General features: G+C 40.3%; 1 protein-coding gene across 5 annotated transcripts in view; it reads left to right on the top strand.

Moving 5' to 3' along the window:
- LRCH3 (leucine rich repeats and calponin homology domain containing 3) overlaps positions 1–21,233 on the top strand; it is a 3,082,729-nt gene that overhangs the window by 1,863,916 nt on the left and 1,197,580 nt on the right. For all 5 annotated transcript variants that reach the window (XM_044070695.1, XM_044070696.1, XM_044070697.1 and 2 more), the window contains exon 12: positions 2,835–2,886. In XM_044070695.1, coding sequence (XP_043926630.1) covers positions 2,835–2,886 — 52 coding nt within the window. The remainder of the gene's footprint in view (positions 1–2,834; positions 2,887–21,233) is intronic.

Genomic DNA, 21,233 nt, shown 5'->3' on the forward strand with positions numbered 1-21,233 from the left:
GAAGTAGGCAGTGGTGTCCTCTTTCCCCTTTGTTATTTGCACGATATTTAGAACCATTGGCAAAGAAGATAATAGACTCAGAAATTCAAAGATATAATCGGTATGGTAGTCAAGAAATGCTGGCTCTATTTGCAGATGATATTGTTTTATACCTGATAAAACCAAAAAAGGAAAGTTCAGTGTTGTGGAACATTTTGAGGCAGTTTCATATCTTTTCAGGATACAAAATTAATGAAGCTAAACCAAAGGCAATAGCTGTACATTATGTACCCCCACAGCAATATCCATATTTATGGGGATGTGATAAAATGAATTACTTTGGAGTATGGATTAAAAAGGATTCTGGTGTGGCAGCTAAGGATATTTGGGAAGCAACTAATCAAAAGTTAATTCAAAAACTGAGAAATTGGAAGTTTTGCCATATTATATGGATATAGATAGCAAGATACAAGGGTTAAAATGTTTTCAGTTCCTTTAGTTTTATGCACGAGTCAGGCATATTTTTATCAACCAGAGGAGAAATTATGAGTAGCGGTTAAAAAGTTGTAGGGTTTTATTGGGGGGGGGGGGGCAAGATTCAAGTTGGATAAACTGATTCTTGCAATTGAGGAAACAAACGAAGGCTCAAGGACACAAAGTCTCCAAAGTGGAAAAAAAAGTAAAAACAGGTTTATTACTTTGCAACTAAACAGTATGGTGCAAAAATAAATGGTTAAGCGCTTTTCGTCTTAATATAGAAGACGTCTTCAGGCCTACAACAGTAGCACAAGTGCTCACTTTCTAAAACATTATTGTTAGTAAAAACATGATTAAGTGTTCACGTGCAGCACTAAGTGAGAAGCAGGAGGGTCCGCAGAGATCCTGTTTGTCAACATCAGTATTCTGCATGCATGATAATGATAAGAAAAGTAAATAAATCTGTGTATTTTTACTGCTTGGTGAGAGTGATTTTTAAACTGTGAAAATAGTCTCCCTGCGCTGACATGTTGATTTAACTAAAAACAAAATGTTTTGCACATCCTGAAGAGTTATTCCCATCTCAAGACTAAAAGGTAATTAGTGTTATTTATGTACATTTTAAACTGCACTTTAACACTATGAAAAATTGATATCAGAGTATAGGCAAAGAGAAAGAAGTAGGGGGATCCTAAGCGAAAGATCAGCACTGGTAGAGTTTTTTTTCCCAAACACCTGTATTGAATTATCTCTTTTGACATAGGTAAATTTAAATTCATATAAAAGTAATCAAACCATATTAACGTAAACATTATACTTCACTTATATTGCTATATATCATGTAACCTAAGCAATATTACGTAAATTATTAAATTTCTACCTTTTCTTTTAAACAAGAAGCATCTTCATTAAACAGTCACTTATTACATAGGCGATCATACATTTATATCAATGAAAACAAACCGCACCGACAATCCTAGTCGCAAACAATTTATATCACAAACCATACTGACACACTCCCAGTTGCAAACATTATACATCACTTATAATCTACCCAATCTTTCTCACTCAAACATTACATAGATCATTTAAGTCTTGCTGCCTTTTAAGCCTCATTCCTCCATTGTACGTATTGTTCTCACAGTTCCCATTTTTTCCTGTGTTGTTTGCTCCTACCCTTTTCTAAAGCACTGGTAGAGTTTTTAATATAATGTGTAACAGAAGCTGATGTTTTAATAGGAAAAATTAGTAGAGCATACAAAATATTGCATGATAACTATAAGAATCAAAATCAATCAGGGGAGGTTTGAAAGGATTTGGAAGAGAGATTCGATAAGCAATTCAAAGAGAAATAATGGGGGATATATGTATGTCTCCCAGATATTTAGCAAAGTTTAGAAGATTTAGGATTCTTGCTTGGTAAGGTTTACATAGGTATTTTTATACCCCAAGTAGACTCCAAAGAATTTTTCCTCAGGTAGACAGCAAATGTTGGAGGTGTGATGGGGAAGAAAGAGGTAACTGGAGACATTTTCTGGGAGTGTAATGAGTTGGCAGACTTTAAAGATTCCCTGAAGACTGCCCTGTCAGATATACTGGGTGAGCAAATTGGTGTAACTAAGGAAATATTTTTTTTTGAGATATGGTACAGAATCAGAATTGACTAGGCTTGCTGAGTCTAATTTTGGTGGCTGGCAAAAAAGCAATTACTAAAAAATGGAAAGCAGTCTAAACCAACTTTATTAGAAGTGGTAAATATAGTAACAGAGATAAAACAACTGGAACTGGGATCTTTAGAAAAGTGTAGGAGCAAATTACATAGGAAAAAATGGGAATTGTGGGAACATTGCAGAGAGGAGGAGTGAGGTTTAAAAGAAGGCAGGATTTGAATGAGCTATGTAATGTTTGACTGACAATGACTGGATAGATCATAAGTGATGTATAATGTTTGCAACTACAATTATGTCAATATGGTTTGTTTTCATTTATATAAATGTATGATTGCCTGTGTCATATGTGAAAATTTAATAAAGATTTTCTTGTTTAAAAAAAAAAAAGAATATTGACATTATCTCCTCAGTAGAGTTGGAGGTAACTTGAAACAAGTAGGCAAAACATAACATTTCTTTTGAATCTTACTTTTTCTTTTGGTGGGGGTAGGGGGTTGTACTGCCTTATGCTTAGCTTTTCCAAAACCAAAAAGGTGAAACTTTTAAATTCTTTACATTGAAGGGAGTGCTTAACAAGGGCATTTTTAAAATCACCCCTTCGTATGTCCTATAAGAGCAAACATACAGTGTATTTAAGCTATGCAAGTGTCCATATCACTAAATGTTCATCATTGCTTAATGTATTTTCTTTTTTTATTTTGGTTGTAGGTTTTTAGCTGACGGAGCGCCAGGTGATCATCTTGCACAAGATCATTATCAGGTACTCAGCTTCTCTTTTTTTTGTATTAATGTATTAAGCTTAGTAAAGAAAATAAATATCCCATTGGTTTAATACTCTGCTAAGAAAGCATATCATGTACTTATGCTATGCTTTATCAAGTGCAAATGACACATGATATGTTGACTGGCTATGTCTGACACTGGAACCGTACATGCTGTATCTAGAATTAGCTTCATCCAGTCTTACATTTCTTTCTTGGAAGCTGTTCCAGTCTGGGGTGTGTGTGTCTTCTGCCAGAGCACAGTATGATGTTACTGCACTATAAGACAGCATAGATGGACACTGACATTGCCAGGCATTTTCTGCAATTCTCCCAAATTGGATCTCATTCCTGATTTACATCCTAGAAAAGTCCCTGTATTCAGTACCTAAAACACTGAAACTTAAGTGTTAGTTTGGTTGCCAAAGAAAAGAGCCAGGACCTTTGCTGCTGCTGTGACAACAAGGTTCACTTAGGTTTGATTACTTGTAATACAAGTGACAGTTTTGCTTGCACTCCTGTTTAAGGCATACTAATATCATTCTACTGTGTATATTCACTGTTTGTTGTTGGCTAACTGAACGATTCACATAGCTAATTTTGAAAATATCCTATTTATTAAGCTTTTCCATTTCCAGACTATTTTATCTTTTGTAATGGCTGACTTTTTACCTTCTGCGCACTAATTGTTTTACATGTTTTCCACATGGAAGTGCTATAGGCGTTCTCTTGCAACCCTGAGTGTCTGCCGCGATACTTTCAAATACAAAATTGCACGCCGTGCCCGTTATCTTAGTGAGGGCTTATACCGCACACTGATTGGCCACTTGCAACCGCTCCAGTTGTTTGCTTTAAATAGTCGTTTTTGAGATTACCCTATTTTTTATGTATTATACCAGACTATTGTAACTTTTGTGATGGCTGCTTGCACCTTTAGCGCATTAACTGCTTAGCGTTTTCCATGTGGAGCTGCTATTGGCGTCCCCAAGCAGCCCTGGGAATTTGCCTCTTTACTCTCCTATAACTGCTTGTTTGCACTGTCCATTTGTTCTAGTGAGGGCTTGTGCTGCACACTCGATTGCCCACTTGCGACTGCACTACCTATCCACAACCTGAGCATTATTTTAGTGAGGGCTTGTGCTGCACTTCGATTTGACCACTTGCGACTGCTTTAACTATCAAACAGCTTCCTCTAACATATTGAGAACTTATTTTTCTCTATATGTGCTTTGATTTCTTGTTTGAACTAGAACGATATTTTATTTCCTAGTACCTACACAGTGTGGTTACTAACTTCTAATGTAATACTACACTTATCCAATTGGAACTGACCCCGGATAGCTCATGTTCTATAGCCATTTTATAAGCGGAACCTTAGAAATACTAGCAGGTTCTAGTGAGTGTGTTTTACATAGTTTGCAGCCATTTTATTATTGGAACCTTGGAAATACAACCTCTGTGGTATGTGTGGATGACCTCACTCTTATTACTATATGAGAATCTGATGCTGTAATATAACCAAAGATGGGACATGGACATATTTATATATACAATTATATGCTTCTCAATTGATATAACCTAATTTAATTATTTATTTGTATGTAGAGCACAGCAATAATTCACTTCTTTAAAGAGTTTAATATATCACTTCTACTAATGTGTATAGTGTACAATATGAATGATATAAATCACTGTTATATATGAGTTCCTACATGATGCTGTGAATTGTAAATGTATCACATCAATACGTACTTCATCTAGCAATGCTGAATGAACTCATTAATGCTTTATTTTGACATTTTGCTTTATTATACTATCTGTACTACATACTAAGGTCAGTTGTTTCTTTTCTATCCTTTAATTTTAGTCTTGCTCCCTCAGTATTCCCTGCTCTCCAGCTGCTTTCCTTCCACTTGAGGCTAAGAATTTGAGTATCTGGCATCTCAGGACCCTTCCATATCACCTTATGTGATCTCCTAATACTGGCAGAAAAGCTGACATTTAATATTATTATGTGTTGTAGCTTATAATTGTTACAGTCCCATCCATTATCCTATCCTACTATCCTATAACTCACATTTTCTACATTTGCTGCCTATACCCTGCTCCTGCTATCCTATATATTTCTTCTATTACCTTGTTCTTATCTTTTCCTCACACATCCCCTCCCATCAATTATAGGCCTTAATCACCCTCTTAATTCTAATTCCACTGTACTTTACTACCTCATATACTTCCTCTCCTCTTGAGACCTACATCTTAGGAGATGTTAATATAGATTAAATTGCCACAGATGGAATCGCCCTCCCCATTAGCATCCTAATCAACAGATCCATACAGGAATCATATGTCCCCAAGCTGTGGCGTGCTGCCTTTATACACCCTCTCCATAAAGGAGGTATAAATAATAATACCTCAAACTTTCGCCCCATAGCCATCCTCTCCCCAATTTCTAAAATACTGGAAAAATGCATTCATATTCAGCTAATGCTTTTCCTTACTGAAAACCACCTCCTCTCTCACACCCAACATGGTTTCTGTCCTGGCCATAGCACTATAACTGCTCTACTTTCATTCCTTGATATAGTCAATCGTGCCCGTGACACTGGTAATATAGTTTCAACAGTCCTACTAGATCTCTGTAATGCTTTTGACACTGTCTCCCATTCTCATCTCCTTGGCCACCTAGCTAACCTCAACCTCTCTCACAATACACTATCCTGGTTCACAAGTTACCTTTCCAATAGATCTCAGGCTGTAAAATGGAGGAAAGGTACCTCTAACTTCCTTCCTACCCCCACTGGAGTTCCCCAAGGTTCCATTCTTGGCCCCTTGCTTTTCAACATCTTTATCAACGACTTCCACTCTGCCATCCCAAACACCAAAATCGTACAATACACCGATGACTCCACTTTAATCTGCTGTGCCACCAACCTCCCTGATCTTCTAGCACACACCCAAACTGCCTTCTCCACCTCCGAGAACTGGATGCTGCAAAACCACCTAGCTCTAAATGCTAACAAATCCAAAATACTACTCTTCCCCCGCTCAAAATCCTTCTCTCTTGACAAACAGTCCTTCCAAATTAGAAGCCACAATAACTCAACCATAGAAATTGTTCCCTATGCCAAACTCCTTGGGGTCACCATAGATGAAAACCTAAAATTTGGCACACATATTCATCTCAACATCAAGAAAACATATAAAAAAATAGGCCTGTTATATAGAAACATCCACAAAAATTAGGCCTGTTATATAGAAACATCCACTATCTCTCTCCTTCTTCTACTCAAACCCTCACCACTACCTATCTTCTTCCATCACTATTATATGGTGCCCCTCTATTAACCAACTTATCTGCCACTATCTCCTCAAAAATGGAAAGTTGTTATAATAAAATTTCAAAATTCGCCATCAAAGCCAAACACTTCTCCCACCATTGCTCTGCACTCCGCTCACTAAACTGGCTAGAACTTCCCAACCTTCTAGACTACCACCAACTTACCACTGCCCACAGGCTATTATTTAACCCCTCTAAATGTCCTGCGCTATCCAACATCCTACAACCATACACCCCTAACAGGCCACTTAGATCTGCTCACCTAAACCTACTCACTGTCCATAAACCAAAGCGACCTGCCGGGCAGTACCTCCTATCTTTTTCCTTAGCCCAAAAGTGGAACTCTCTCTCTCCTTTACGAATGACAGAAAATTCTGACAACTTCAAAACTCTACTCCATTCCTACTTGTTCTGTAGGTGGAAGTGCAACTGCACTTTTCCCACCTAGACTTTTCTCCACACACACTGACTGTATTTCTATACTAATTCCTACTGCCATCAGCTTTGTTCCTGAATTTACTTTCTGTCTACTGTTGTCATGTGTATATATGTATGTATTGTAAATAGTTTGCTCTCCCTTTATTCCCCTCCCCAACATTTATGCTTGTTCTACTACTCAGACTCTATGTAACCTTTGTAACCAACCAAGTCAATATATGATTCGTATGTCAATATATGACTCATATGTCAATACACAACTCATATGTTTATGTAAATACTATACCTCTTAATGTCTCTGATTCACAATCTACCAGTATTCTTATCACTTAGGCTGACTGTTGCATCTACATGTATCTGTATCTTTGAACCGAATTTAATTTTATCTTTTGTTTTTTCTTTGATATTATTATGTAATGTGGAGCTTTTCTCCCCGGGCCCCCACTGAAAATGGGCTCCTGAGCCCAGTGGACCTCCCCGGTCATCAAACTGAAATAAATAAATAAATACATAACATTTGTCCGTTTTGCCTCTCAAAAAAATGAGCATATTTCAAAAGAAGGGTCATGTTTGGAAAAAATGTTCATACAGACTGACAAGTTGTAAAACATCTAATAAATTTTAATGAGTAACAGAATACATACGTATTAAACTAGTTAGAAAGAAATGTTTCATAAACATTTTCCATTTTTAGCAGAAAGGGATATTCTCAAAACGTTTTAGAGAGCTCAACAGGAGGGGTCTTGATCAGCTGACACCAATGACACTTAAGCAGGAGCTCCAAAAAATATTTGCCTTCACAGGGCTCACAGAGAGGTCAGGATATATTGCTAGTAGGAAAGGGAAAAGAGAGGAGAAATATTTTTTGGGATATTGATAGAAGGAGCCTAGGATCAACACATTTGGAATCAAATTGTTCAAAATTATGAAATGACTTCATGGGTAGAAATACAGAAATGCTTTTATTCCAGGAAATTAGATACTTTAGATTACTATGCCTTAATACATGAAGTGAGGAAGTAATTTCTGGGATGAATAGCCTGATTAAGTAAACTGGATTATAGAGGTAGATGAGCAAGGCAAAGGTTGATTTGCACTGAAATTTAGAACATATTGGGAAAAGCTATTAGATATAATGGTACCCTTGAAAATTTGGAGGCATGTTTGCAATTTGCTGAGTCGACGACTAACTCCAGGAGATTCAGAACTTTTACCCAGCAGTATCAGCATAGATACTTACTGCCAGTTTCTTTGGCATTTAGTAATTTCTAGCAGTTGGCTCTACCTGTTAGTGTTTGGCTGAAGTGTTGGGAGATTGAAGGCACATTTCCTGGTCATGTGCGAAGCTAGATGTTTTAACAGTGATTTAAACAGGTATCTAAAGGAGTTATTGGGGAGTGTGATGGGTCAATTAATAGAGTTAAGCCCTAAACTCTTTCTTTTTTCAGGAATCTTGGAAGGCAAGGATATTACAGTGCTTATTGCTTGACTGTTATGGATAATTATATTTCTAGCTAAGAAAGTAATCATAGGAAAATGGAAAAACTAGAGTTTCCCAAAGTTTCAAGAATTAATAGTGTTAGTTAATGATCTTAGGGAAGAAGATGAGTATTTATCCCAAGAGAATAGGGAGAAGTTAGTTATATCTTTTGCTGACATGTCTGCAATACTTAGTTTAGAATGACAGAAAGGGAAAGGGTTATAATTTGTAAAAAGAAGGTGAATTTAGTGTATGTGCTGTAATACAAGACTGGAATTAGGAAGCCACGTAATTTGTCAGATTATAATTGTTTTTTAAAATGTTTATTAAATCGCTTTATAAATGGTAGTATGGGCTTTTGTACATTAAGAGAAAGAAAATAACTCGCAGAAACAGTTTGCATTGTTAGTCAATGCCGTATGTGTTTTCTTTTTAACAGTATTCATTCACTGTAGCCAAAAGGGATCCAACCGGAATGAAATGTCCAAAGTTCACCAATAACCATTCATAAGGACAAAGTGCTGGAAATGGAAGCAGTACACAAAATAATACGGTTGAATGCTTTCATCCTTTATTAAGGCTTCATCAGAACATTGCATCTATTAAACCCAGCCCCTTTATAAATAGCAAAATCTAGTCACATGCACATTTACTCATATCAAAAAGTCAGCGTTTTGCATGAGTACAGTGCAGTAAAAAAAAATTTTTTTGTGTTCATAATTAAGTTAAAAAATCATGCTCAAACACTCAGGATTTTACTTTTTTAAATAATAAAGAATAATTTAGCAGACTAACTTAAGGACACTGTTTATATTTATATTCTTAATCGCAGTGGTATCCACTTTCAACTGCCGGGGAAGCTCACAATATTCAAGCCTCATTTCCAGGATACAGCACAACTAACCCGATGTTTGCAGTGAGACAGATAGTTGACAAAAAGCAAGAGATGAGGAAAGAGTCCAACTGGGTATTCGAGAAAGCATATGACAGGCACCTAAGAAAGCTGATTTGGGCAGCTGAGCAGTTCTGCAGTGAGTCAGAGTCCCAGAAACATTGGTAGAATTAGTGCAGCTATGTACAAGGACCCAATGACTCAAGTATGAATAGTGCTTAGTCTCACAGGGGGGTTCCCAGTGGGAGTGGGTGTACACCAGGGTTCATCTCTGAGCCCACTGCTCTCCATTCTGGTGATGGATTACATTAGCAAACAGGTCAGAGGGGAAAGATCAGCAATGTTGCTGTATGCAGACGATGTGGCATTACAGGCAGACTCTGAACAAAAACTTCAGCAAAGGTTAGGAGAATGGAATGCAAAACTGAAGCCACATGGGATGAAACTAAGTGCTAATAAGACAGTTGTAATGGCAGCAAATTTCGGAAAATCAGAAAAAGCTGAGAATTGGGATAGAAGAGAAGATAGTGGAACAGGTTAACAGCTTTGAGCGTCTTGCAGGGGTAGATGAGGAGAAGGAAAGTCTGAATGAAAAAGGTCAAAGCTAGAATGAGAGGGGCTGCAACAGACTGGCACAGTGTGTCACATATAGTGTATGACTGAAAAATGCCAAAGAAGCTATAAAGAAAGGTGTAGAAAACAGTGGTGTGACCAGTACTACTGTATGTTACAGAAGCCTGGGCAGTAAAAGCAGAGCAGATTGAGGACTGTATTGGAGAAAAAAAGTGCCTGGTGGTAGAATGTACACTGTGGGACAGACGAAGAAATGAGGACTTAAGTGCAGAAGCCAAAGTAGCTCCATTTGCAGAAAAAGTTAGAGAACAGATTACGGTTGTTTAGGCACATGTACAAAAAAGCAGAAGACAATCTGATGAAGATGATATGGGAAAGAGAGAAAGAAGGCAGGAGGAAATGAGGACGTCCAGCAGAGAGGTAGATGGATTGTGTGAGAGAAGACCTGTGACAGGCAAGAGTGTCACAGAAGGCAGGGGTGTGGGATTGAATCAAGAGAGATGGCGACATGCTGACCCCATGTACAAAATGGGAAAAGGGGGGTTGATGATGATTCCAAGCTGTCACTCATGGTTACATTTCCAAAAATAAAAGGTTGCACTATTTAAACTGTTTGCATTGAAGGGAATGCTTAGCAGTGCATTTTTAAATCTTCCCTTCACATGCTATACACAGGGGTATAAATTCTACAGTGAAGACTTCTCTGTGTTTTACTTGTATAAAATTCATCACATGTAAAACAGCATGCAATGTAAACCATCCTTTAAGAAAACAATTTGTACACCTACATTTTTAAAGAGTATACAGTTTTCAGTATGTTGCCACTTAATGAATCATTGATGTGCACATACTGTCAGCATGTTTCATATTTTTGTGTCACATTAATTTTATAATCCTTTGTCATCGGTAGGTCTTCAGACTTTTCCTTCAGGTTGTTCCTCCTCTTGAAAATAAAAAAATGGAGCACTGTCTATCATTTTATTAAAACTGACAAAGTTTGAAAAAAAATGAGAATCATGAATGATAATGTCCTTCACTTTCTTAAATTGTCATTGTTGCTCTCAGTAGTCATAGTCTTTTATTGTCTGATGAAATCTGAATAAAGATGGATTAATGTTCTCAACAGTACTGTATTGTGTATTGTTGCTTTTTTCCTGCAAAATTCATTTACTTTAATATTATGTAAATAATAATGCAGTTCTTACCTTGCTTAAACATTATTCCTCCTGGGTATTATTCTGCATGAATTGTTCCAGCAGATTCCATTTATTTCTATGAAATCTGGTCCTTTTTTTCTAAACATCTAGTTTCATGTTATTTTATCTCCTTTACAATATTCAGCATGTCCGTACCAGTTGGTTTAGATTTTAAATTTTCCATTTTCTTTGACTTGCCAGTCATATTAAACTTAATAAGGCATTATTATGTCTAGGCACTTCATATCATATATCCCAGACAGTTCAAAAGAATCATTTCCTGAGTTACAACCATTTGTTTCCTCTAACATTTCTGTCAACGTTCTCTGTGGGGAATATTTACAATCTGCCAGCTTGTTCAATTCTCAAAAAGCATGTTCCTAATTAACTCTCTTTTTGCCATCACATCTCCAGCATTTGCTGCTACCTTACAAAAAGTCCTCTGAAGTCTACTTCGGGGTATAAAAGTACCTGTGCAAAGACTTGATACAAAAAATCCTAAACCTTCTGGACTTTGTTGCATACTTAGGAGCCTTATAGATTTTTTTCCTATTATTTTGTAAATTGTGTTGCTGTTCTCTTTTCCCATTCTTTTCTAACCTCCTCTGATCAATTCGTTTTATGCACTTTACTAATTATCTCTTTAACAAACATTTCCTGTGGTAGACGCATCGTAGATAAACAAGAGGAAAACTGCTCTAATTCATTTAATGTCAACAGCAGCAGATTTGCATCATTATGTATTTTCTGAACATTTCAACAACAAAAAATATGAAACTTTAATAGCATTCCTGACTGACTATAAACATTGGTGACTTAGAAAATAACATGAGTGAAGGTGTGGTAGTGCAGGAGATTAAAGCTTAAACTCTTAGTTGCTTCCTGTAGTCAAACACTCAGTCACAGTCTATGATCAAAGCCAAAGATTGTTTGCTCAAGCTGTATCTGCCCTTAGGATCTCCTTAAGTTATCAGAAATCATTTCTTCAGCCTACCCAGATGACTCAGCTCATCAGAACTCAGTTGAACACAACCACTTTGATAGCTTCTGTGTTGCAGACAGGATTTAAACATTGAAACTAGCTGTCCAGATTTGTCTTCTGTCTGCATCCCTAAAGACAGTCCTAGTCCTCAGGATTCTCTGTCTTATGGCATCATCCATAATGATGATACAGTTTGTAATTATCACATGATGGTTCTACAGTAGTTTCTGCGAGTGCTGTGGTCTCAGCTCAGCAGCTCTGTTGACCTTAATCAGCATAGCCAACATGTGGAGACAGCATTTACAATAGTGGTTAAATTCCCCTTGTGTTTTGTCTGGCAGGCACTTTATCCTTCCATGGACAGAACAGTAGAGACAACATTTGCTTACTCTCTGGGGTGGGGCATTACAAAGGGAGCATGGTGCAAGGTTTATGGACCCCAACTTAATCCATTCTTCACATCAGTGTCTTGGAGAGGCAGGCTGTTCTCTTACTGTTGTGAGAGCTCCAGCACTGTCTTCTTCTGGGGGTGATCTCTTTCCAAACAGACAACATGATGGTGGTTTGGTGCATAAACAAGGAATAACCAGATCTTATCCCCTATGCCGGAAAGTGGAGAGAGTTTGGCAGTGACCAGTGATGTTGCATCACTTTTTTCTTGCAGTGTACATTCCAGGAGCTTCTCATATGCCTTTTGATTAGGCTCAGCAGGTCAATTATAATGCCTCATGAGTGGTTCCTCACTCTGGCAGTGGGACAACAGATTTTTCACAACTGGGCCCTACCTTTCTGCATTCCCAGACAGCACCGAATGCAGTAAGTATTTTGCCATGATCCCAGCACAGGGACAGTCACTGAGGGATGTTGTGGTTAACAATGGCCTTCTGGACATCTGTATGCTTTTCCACAATTGCTCTTATATCCAGGTTTCTGCAGATAGTAATCAAATGCAAGGCATCTATTATCCTCCCTTTTGGCCGCTGCAGATTTGTTGCCTTTTTTCAAATCTCACTTCAGGGACAGCCCAACAGAGATATTGAGTCTAGTACCAGGTCTACTCTCACACCCTTCCAAGAAGCCACACTTAGATATTCTCAGCCTCATCTTAATTGTTTGGTTTCTCCAATTCCATTGATGGCCAGGAATCCTTTTTTTCATCTGATGGGAGTAAAATGTTTTCTGCTTCCCAAAAGGAATCTGTATGCTTTATCTTGGGCAATTAAAGTGATTTGTTGTTTGGACTTTCTCACAAGGCATTGATCCTTTTTCATCCCCTGTTCTGGAGGTTCTCCACACACTGACTCAAGTTTCTCCATCATTAAAGTACAGTTAGCAGGCATTTCTAATTTTCATGTGGGCCAGCAAAGATTAGTTGTTGACTTCGCACTAGCGGTGCAAGACCTTTCTAAAAGGAGTTCTTTAAAGAGCCCAAGTTAGGGAACCAGTCCCTCCTTGGGATCTAAGTTTGTGTTGGAAGCATTGACAAATACCCCATTTGAACTGGCATCTTCTTCCCAACTAAAATTTTTGTCATGGAAAAACCTTGTTTCTGGTGGCCATTAATTCTGCAAAGAGAGTCTGAACTCCAGTCATTCTCTTTTATTGCACCCTATTTGATTTTCCCCAGGCATAGTGTGTTCTTCCATACAAACCTATCAATGTTATGTTGTCCATATCTTGGCTTTGTTCTTGCTGATTGGTTTTGGAGCTGACCCTCGGCTCTGACTCTGCCATATACTATAGCTCGAAAGCTTTTACTGGCTCGAGGCTAGCCCCTATCCTAGAATGCCTAGCGGTAGTTACCCAGATCTTGTTTGCCGCTTGCAGCACTGAGGTTGCCGATACTGGCTCAGGCTAAGTGTTTTCTCTTTATTATATTTTTGAAGAAATATTTCTTATTTATCTAAATTAGAATGAACAGCAGATGCAGGGTGGTATCCAACGAGACGGAGCCCGAATAATGAAAAAATTCTTTACTCAATCCAATGATCAAAATGAAGTACAAATACACATAAAGTCACAGTTTAAAAATGATAAAACAACAAGTTAAGCGCTTTCGTCAATACTCAGACTTCTTCATTACAGTGAATTGCTGGCTGATAACTCCTTAAATACACACCCAGTCAATTAGTAAAATATTACCCCACATCATTTCCTTTCAGTTAAGAAACATCACAGGAAGTGTAAGGTAGCAGTGAATACTCCCCCTGTTTGCAAGTACACAAAAAGTCAACTAACCAAATGTTAAATCAATAGTGTCACATGTAAAGAATGTTATAAGGCAAAAAATACCAATGACAATATAAATAAATCATAACATAAATAACTGTTTAAGTTTCAAAAGTGGTGCTATAGAAATTCTATCATTAAGACCTGGAGGGGAGTATGCATTCAGTCTGAATCTGCCACTTTAACTCAATGTACTCCAAATATTCCTCAACAGGGAGAACGTTTTTCTGCTCCTTCTAGACCGTATCCTAAGGGCCAGAAGAGTGGAAGGATGTGGTTCCGGAAATCCCAGGCAGTTTTGCCTGACAAACATGGAGATTTTTCCCCCAGGGGCAGAGAGGGAAATAATGGAAGATGCTGGTCTCACAGCAGGTGGGGTCCACAGAATCAGGGCAACAGAGATACCTTCTCTGGTAGTGCCCTTCCAGCATCCCTGAAGGGAGACCCGACTGTCCGACTCTGGGGACATTTGGGGGGAGATTATCCTTGTACCCAAAAGCCTAGCAGACAATCACAGAAGATACATGGGTACTATTGATAGTATCCAGAGTTTACAATATCCACATATGCCAACTTCCCCTGTCAAAAAGACAACACTCTATCCCAGATGTTCCACCATATCTTCGGGATCAAGCAAACCTAGAGGTTCAAAGGTTGCTAAGAAAAAGAGTCATCCAGGAAGTCCCTGAGTTCCGGATGGTAACACTGCATTCCATTCTTCCCTTTCTAGGACAGGACAATTGGATGTGCTCTATCAATCTCCAGGATGTGTACTACCACATAGAAATGGGACAAATGGTCAAGGAGATATCTGCGCTTCCGGCTGGTAGCCAGTCACCATCAGTTCAGAGTGCTGCCTTTGGTCTCACCACAGCCCGCAGGGTGTTCACCAAATGCATGGCAGTAGTTATGGCTCACCTGAGGCGTCTAGGATTCCGGGTATTTCCATATCTAGACGACTGGTTCCTTACTGCCACCACTGAGCATCAGCTAATCAAGGCAAGGGAATCCACAATTTACTCGTTCTCAACTAGGGATCACCATAAACTACGAAAAGTCTGCCTTGTTGCCTTCTCAATATATTACCTTTATAGGGGCAGATTTAGACACAAGGGCCATGATAACAAAACTGCCTCAAGAAAGATCCGTTGCAATGCTGTTAACAAAAAAGAAAATTCAAGCAAGATTTGTCCTGAAGGTCCTGGGTTCTGTGGCAGCGGCAATCACTCTGGTCCCCTATGGCTCGCTTCCACATGAGAATTCTGCAGTGGATTCTGCAGAATTCTTTGCACAATTGTCATTCCAGGATTTACCCATGTCACATCAGATTCTGATCACGGAATCCTGCAAAAAGCATCTGGAGTGGTGGCTTCACTCCCCTATGGTAACAATAGGTAGGTTGATGTTCTTCATCTCACATTGCTGCAGTCATAACCTGTGGGTAGTCCACTGTCCTCGGTCGGCCCTAATACCAAAGTATTAGGCTGTCGTCGGTCATGGGCGCTCAGATCTGACGTCAGTGCGTCATGGTATTAAAGCGCATGACCGACGTCATATCCTCAGTCTTTTTTGCCGCATGGTCCGAAGCAGAAGCAGCGTTTGCAAGTGCCGTTCGGCATTCTGAAATTTTCGTATTTTGAGTTTCAGACCGAAACCAAGTTGGGCTAAGTACCCCGTTGGGGAATATTTTTGTTTTTTCTTGCCTCAGTTAATTCCGGATGTCAGAAAAAGTGAATAATTGTATTTCTTGTGGGAAACAGATACCGCATAGGGATTACCACTCTCTCTGTATTCCTTGTTTGGGGCCTGAGCACGGCGTGAGTCGTGTCGCTTTGTGCTAGGTTTAATAAGCGCACCATTAAACGTAGGTTAGATTGCGCTAGGCTTGTCTTCGATGGCGGTGTAATTACAATATGCCATCGGATCCTCCGCCCGCTACCGCTAAGAAGCGCAAGGAAAAATTGTTAAGGTCCAAGCAGGATGAGTCGTCCGTTCCGGACGCCGGTTCTTTAGAAACTACGGTGGAATCTGTAGATCCAGCCGAGGTTTCAGCTGAGTCTCAGGGGGAGACGTTAATTTTGCAGGATGTGGCCTCTCAGGAGTCAGGTCAGGCTGGGGGGCCTCTCAGGTTGCTGTACTCCCTTCTTTGCCTAAGGTGGTTAGGCCTTCTCCTTCTGTCTCTAAGGTACCTTCTAAGGGCAGGCCTGGTTTGTCTACCTCAGGTGTCAGTCCTAGTTCTGCAGGTTCTGTGCCTAAACACATGCTTAAAATGGCAGAAGATTTAATTTCCTTAATCAGGGGTTCTATGCCCCCTCCAGATAAGAGGCCTAGGGTGGAGCCAGAGGTGGAAAGTTTGGAACAGGCTTCAGATTACTCAGAGTCTTCGGCTGAAGACACTCAGGATTTTCCTCCTTATTCTGATTCAGACGCAGAGGATTCCACTCCTTCTGCTTCTCCTCCAGAGGATTTTTCTTTTTCAGAAACCCTGCATTCCATGAGGGAGCATTTTAAATGGGAAGGTCAGGATTTCTCGGATTCCCGAAAGAGGCTTAGGGAATTTTTGTTTTTACCACAACATCGGCCCTTAGCTATACCTCCTGTTTTGGATGTTTTCTCGGAGGCTTCCCTTAATCCAGACTCTTTGCCCCCTGCGCCAGTTAAACCAGATAGGTATTACAGAGTACCTGAGGCTCATAAATATCTGTATAAGAGCCCAAGGGCTGACCCAGAAACTATTAGCCAGAGACCCAAGGGTGTCAGGGCTTCTGTTGTAAAGAATCCAGTTCCTATGGATAAAGATTCTAGAGCTTTGGATAGGTGGGGTAAGAAAGTGTACACCTCTTCCACTCTAGCAATGAGGGCTTTGAATTGCCAGTTTCATATGTTGAAGTACCAGAATTTTCTCATTACTCAATTAAAATCTAAGATAGATGCTTTGGCAGAGGGCATAGAGTGTAAGGAATTACAGGGTTTGGTTCATGCCTCTGATCAGGTGGGTAAGCATTCTTTGCAGTGTGGTTTCGATGCTTTACAGGCTTCTTCCAGGGTGGCTGCCACTGGATCAGTTATTCGCAGGCACGCCTGGCTTAAGGATCAGAATTTGTCAGAGCATGTTAAAGCTAGAGTTTTGGATGCTCCTTTACAGTCTGAAGTTTTGTTTGGTTCTCCTGTGGAGTCTGTCTTAAAGAAAATGGAAGACAAGGCTAAGTCTATGCAGACTGTTAAAGATTTTTGCAGGTGCAGCCCCCTAAGTTTAGCAGGAATTGGCCTACTAAGGGATGGGCTTATCCTTCTTCTGATTCACAGTCTAGGGGCAGATCTAGGCGTGGTAGGGGCAGAGCTCAGGGTTCTTTCAGGCCTAGAACGTGGAGTTCCCCTGCACAATCTACAGGTGAGGGCAGGGGCCAGTCCTTTCGTAAACAGGCCCAATGACCTGCATCTTCAGCTGCCAGATCCCACCTGTCTGGCAGCTCCTTTGGGAGGAAAGTTGGCACTCTTCAAGCAAAACTGGCTTTTAATCACCCAGGACAAATGGGTGTTGGACATTATAGACCGAGGCTACAAGTTTTATTTCCACACATTGCCCCCTTTCAAGGGCATGCCAGACGTTCCTCCTCAGCAAAGGGTAGAGGCTCGCAAACAGATTTCTTTACTTCTTCAAATGGGGGCTATACAGCAGGTCCCTCTGTCAGAAGTGGGCCTAAGATTTTATTCTCGCCTGTTTCTTGTACCAAAGAAAGGAAACACTTGGAGGCCAATTTTGGATTTATCTATCCTCAACACATACCTGGACATTCCAAAATTCAAAATGTTGACGTTGCAACAACTTCTGCCTCTGTTGGGCAAAGATCACTGGATGGTAACTCTGGATCTCAAAGAGGCTTATCTTCATGTTCCTATCAGGCCCAGTTGCAGGAGATTCCTGCGTTTTCGGGCTGGGACTTTACATTATCAATTCTCTGCATTGCCCTTTGGCTTATCTACTGCGCCCAGGGTGATAGCCTTCTTAAGGTTAAGAGGAATACAAATTTATCCTTATTTGGACGATTGCCTGATTCTTGCTCAAGACAAAAACAAGCTTCTTCACCATCTACAGTATGTTATGGCAGTGTTAAGGTGCCTAGGGTATTCTGTGAATGAAACAAAGTCCAGTCTAGTACCCTCTCAGGAAATGTGCTTTCTGGGTGTGAGACTGAATACAGCTTCCCAGATGGCTTTTTTGACCCTGGACAAGCAAAGGAACCTTACGCTTTACATCCAACAATTGTCTCTACGGTCCAGGCTGACTGCAAGGACAGTCCTTCAAGCCTTGGGGTTCATGGCATCTTGTATTCTGGTGCTTCCCAATGCCAAACTGCATATGAGGAAGCTACAATGGTATCTCAAAAATGTGTGGACACAACACTGCCACGATCTGGACACTGTCATTGAAATAATACCTTGCATTCAAAAGGAATTTTTGTGGTGGGCTCAGGAATGTCACCTAAACAAGGGACTCTCTGTGACCCGACCAGAGGCGAGTCAGATCTTAACGACAGATGCCTCGGACAAGGCTTGGGGAGCACACCTCAATGGAAAATGGGTTCAAGACACGGGGCCTGCCAGACTTCAACATTTACATATCAACTTGAAGGAGATGTTAGCAGTCCAATTTGCATTGATGGCTTTCAGGGATCTACTTCACCTGGGACAAGTGTTGATTCAAACAGACAACACAACTGTCATCTGGTACATCAACAAGCAAGGGGGAACCCATTCGTACCCTCTTTGCAGGCAAGCTATGATTTTGTGGGAGACTGCTCTCAGTTTGCACCTCACTCTTCAAGCAAGGTTTCTGCCAGGAGCACAGAACTCCTTAGCAGATGTTTTGAGCAGACTGATGGTGGATCCCCACGAGTGGAAGTTGGATCCTCATGTATTTCGACAGTTGACAATGATATGGGGGACTCCAGACATAGATCTGTTCGCTTCTCCACTAAATTTCCAGTTGCCAAAGTTTTGCACGAAGATGTTTCATCCAACAGCTTGGAAAGTGGATGCTCTTTCAGTTGGAGCAATCTTCACGTCTATGCCTTTCCTCCTCTGCCTCTCCTTCCCAAGGTGCTCTTGAAGGTCAGACAAGACAAGCCCTCCATAATTCTAATAGCTCCAGATTGGCCTCGACAGCACTGGTACCCTCTGCTGAGGAGTTCCACACCTTTTGTCTCAGGAGGGCAATCATTTCCTCAATGTCAGGATTCAGTCCCTGCATCTAACAGCACGGCATATTCTGTTCTAGAACCTGGAGGGTCGCAGCTTCCTCAACAAGTTTTGAATGTTATTTTGTAGGCCAGAAGGCCTAGTACAAGGAAAGTTTATGCTGATAAATGGAGGAGATTTTTTATTTGGAGCAAAACAAAGAGCTTTGATGTTTCCAGGCCTGATTTGAGTGTTTCTCTTCAATATCTTACAGAATTATTAGACAAGGGTTTGTCCTTCTCCTCTCTAAAAGTTCATGCTGCAGCCATTTCTGCTCACTATGGCTGTGACCCACCTTTTTTCTCTCATCCTTTGTTTAAGCAATTCCTTAGAGGGGCAAAGAACATAAGACCCCCACGTAGAGCTCCTACTCCTTCCTGGGATCTTAATTTTGTGTTGGAAAAACTTACTTTACCTCCTTTTGAACCTGCAGCTATGTCTGAGTTAAAGTTTTTGTCTTGGAAGACTGCTTTTTTGTTGGCAATTACGTCTGCTAGAAGGGTATCTGAATTACAGGCTCTAATGGCAGTTGAACCCTTCCTGATTTTTCATAAGGATAGGGTATCCTGCATACTAACCCTACTTTTATGCCTAAAGTGGTTTCAAATGTGGCCTTGAACCAATCTATTCATTTGCCTACTTTTTATGCTGATCCCCAAAATAAAGGGGAGAAAATTTTGCACACTTTGGATATTCACAGGCAGTTGCGTTATTATTTGAGCAGGACTAAAAGGTTCAGACAGTCTCAACAGTTATTTGTCTCTTTTGCTTTGGGCTCTCAGGGAAACCTGTTTCAAAACAAACTATTTCTAAGTGGATTGGCCATTGTATTGCCTTTTGTTATTCTCATCATGGTAAGGAGATTCCGGCTGGAATCAGACCTCATTCCACTAGGGCTACTGCCACTTCTACTGCTTTTTAAGGTGTAGCTACTAAAGATATTTTGGAAGCAGCTACTTGGAGTTCAGTGCACACTTTTTCTAAACATTACCATCTCCCTCTTTATTCCAAATCTAGGGCTGGATTTGCCACTGCAGTCTTACAGGGCATGTTAGCAGCTCCCAATGCTTTATGATTTTGCCAACCTCCCTTTACCTTTGCTTTGGGATTCTACCCACAGGTTATGACTGCAGCAATGTGAGATGAAGAACATAGTACAGTTTTGTACCTACCATAAATGTAGATGTTCGAAGATCCACATTGCTGCAGTCCAATTTACCCTCCCTCCTTCCCCTCTGTAGTTTGGAGTGGTTGTATGGTTTGGGTTATAAATGTTGTTTGTACATGGGTTTTGGAGGTTTTTCTATTTTAGGCTGTGGCCTTTCTTTTTAGGGCCTTCTGACATCTGGGGCAAGAAAAGACTGAGGATATGACGTCGGTCATGCGCTTTAATACCATGACGCACTGACGTCAGATCTGAGCGCCCATGACCGACGCCAGCCTAATACTTTGGTATTCGGGCCGACCGAGGACAGCGGACTACCCACAGGTTATGACTGCAGCAATGTGGATCTTCGAACATCTACATTTATGGTAGGTACAAAACTGTACTTTTCTACCCCCAGCCTGTAGCCGCAGTGATCATGGATGCTTCCCAGATAGGGTAGGGGGGCATTATCTGGGACAGACTGTTTAAGGGACTAGGCAAGAACATGACTACCACTTGCACATCAATGTTCTGGAGATGAGTGGTGCTTCTGTTGTTGCAAGCACTTCAGGACTCTCTACCTACAGGGACTATAGCAATTCAGATAGACAGTATGTCAGTAGTATAGTACATCAACAAACAGGCTGGAACCAGGTCTTACCCCTTGTGTCGAGAGGCTCTACAAGTTTGGCAATGGGACTGCTTTACGCCTTTCCACCCTTTCCTCTGATCCCCAAGGTTCTTCAGAAAGCACAGTCGTTGGTTTTCAAGTTAATCCTCATTGTCCCTTACTGGCCTTGTCAGATATGGCTCCCATTCCATTGGCCTCAC

The sequence above is a fragment of the Protopterus annectens genome, chromosome 4.part1 (genome assembly GCF_019279795.1).
Source record: "Protopterus annectens isolate FY-2018-M chromosome 4.part1, PAN1.0, whole genome shotgun sequence".
NCBI lineage: Eukaryota > Metazoa > Chordata > Ceratodontiformes > Protopteridae > Protopterus > Protopterus annectens.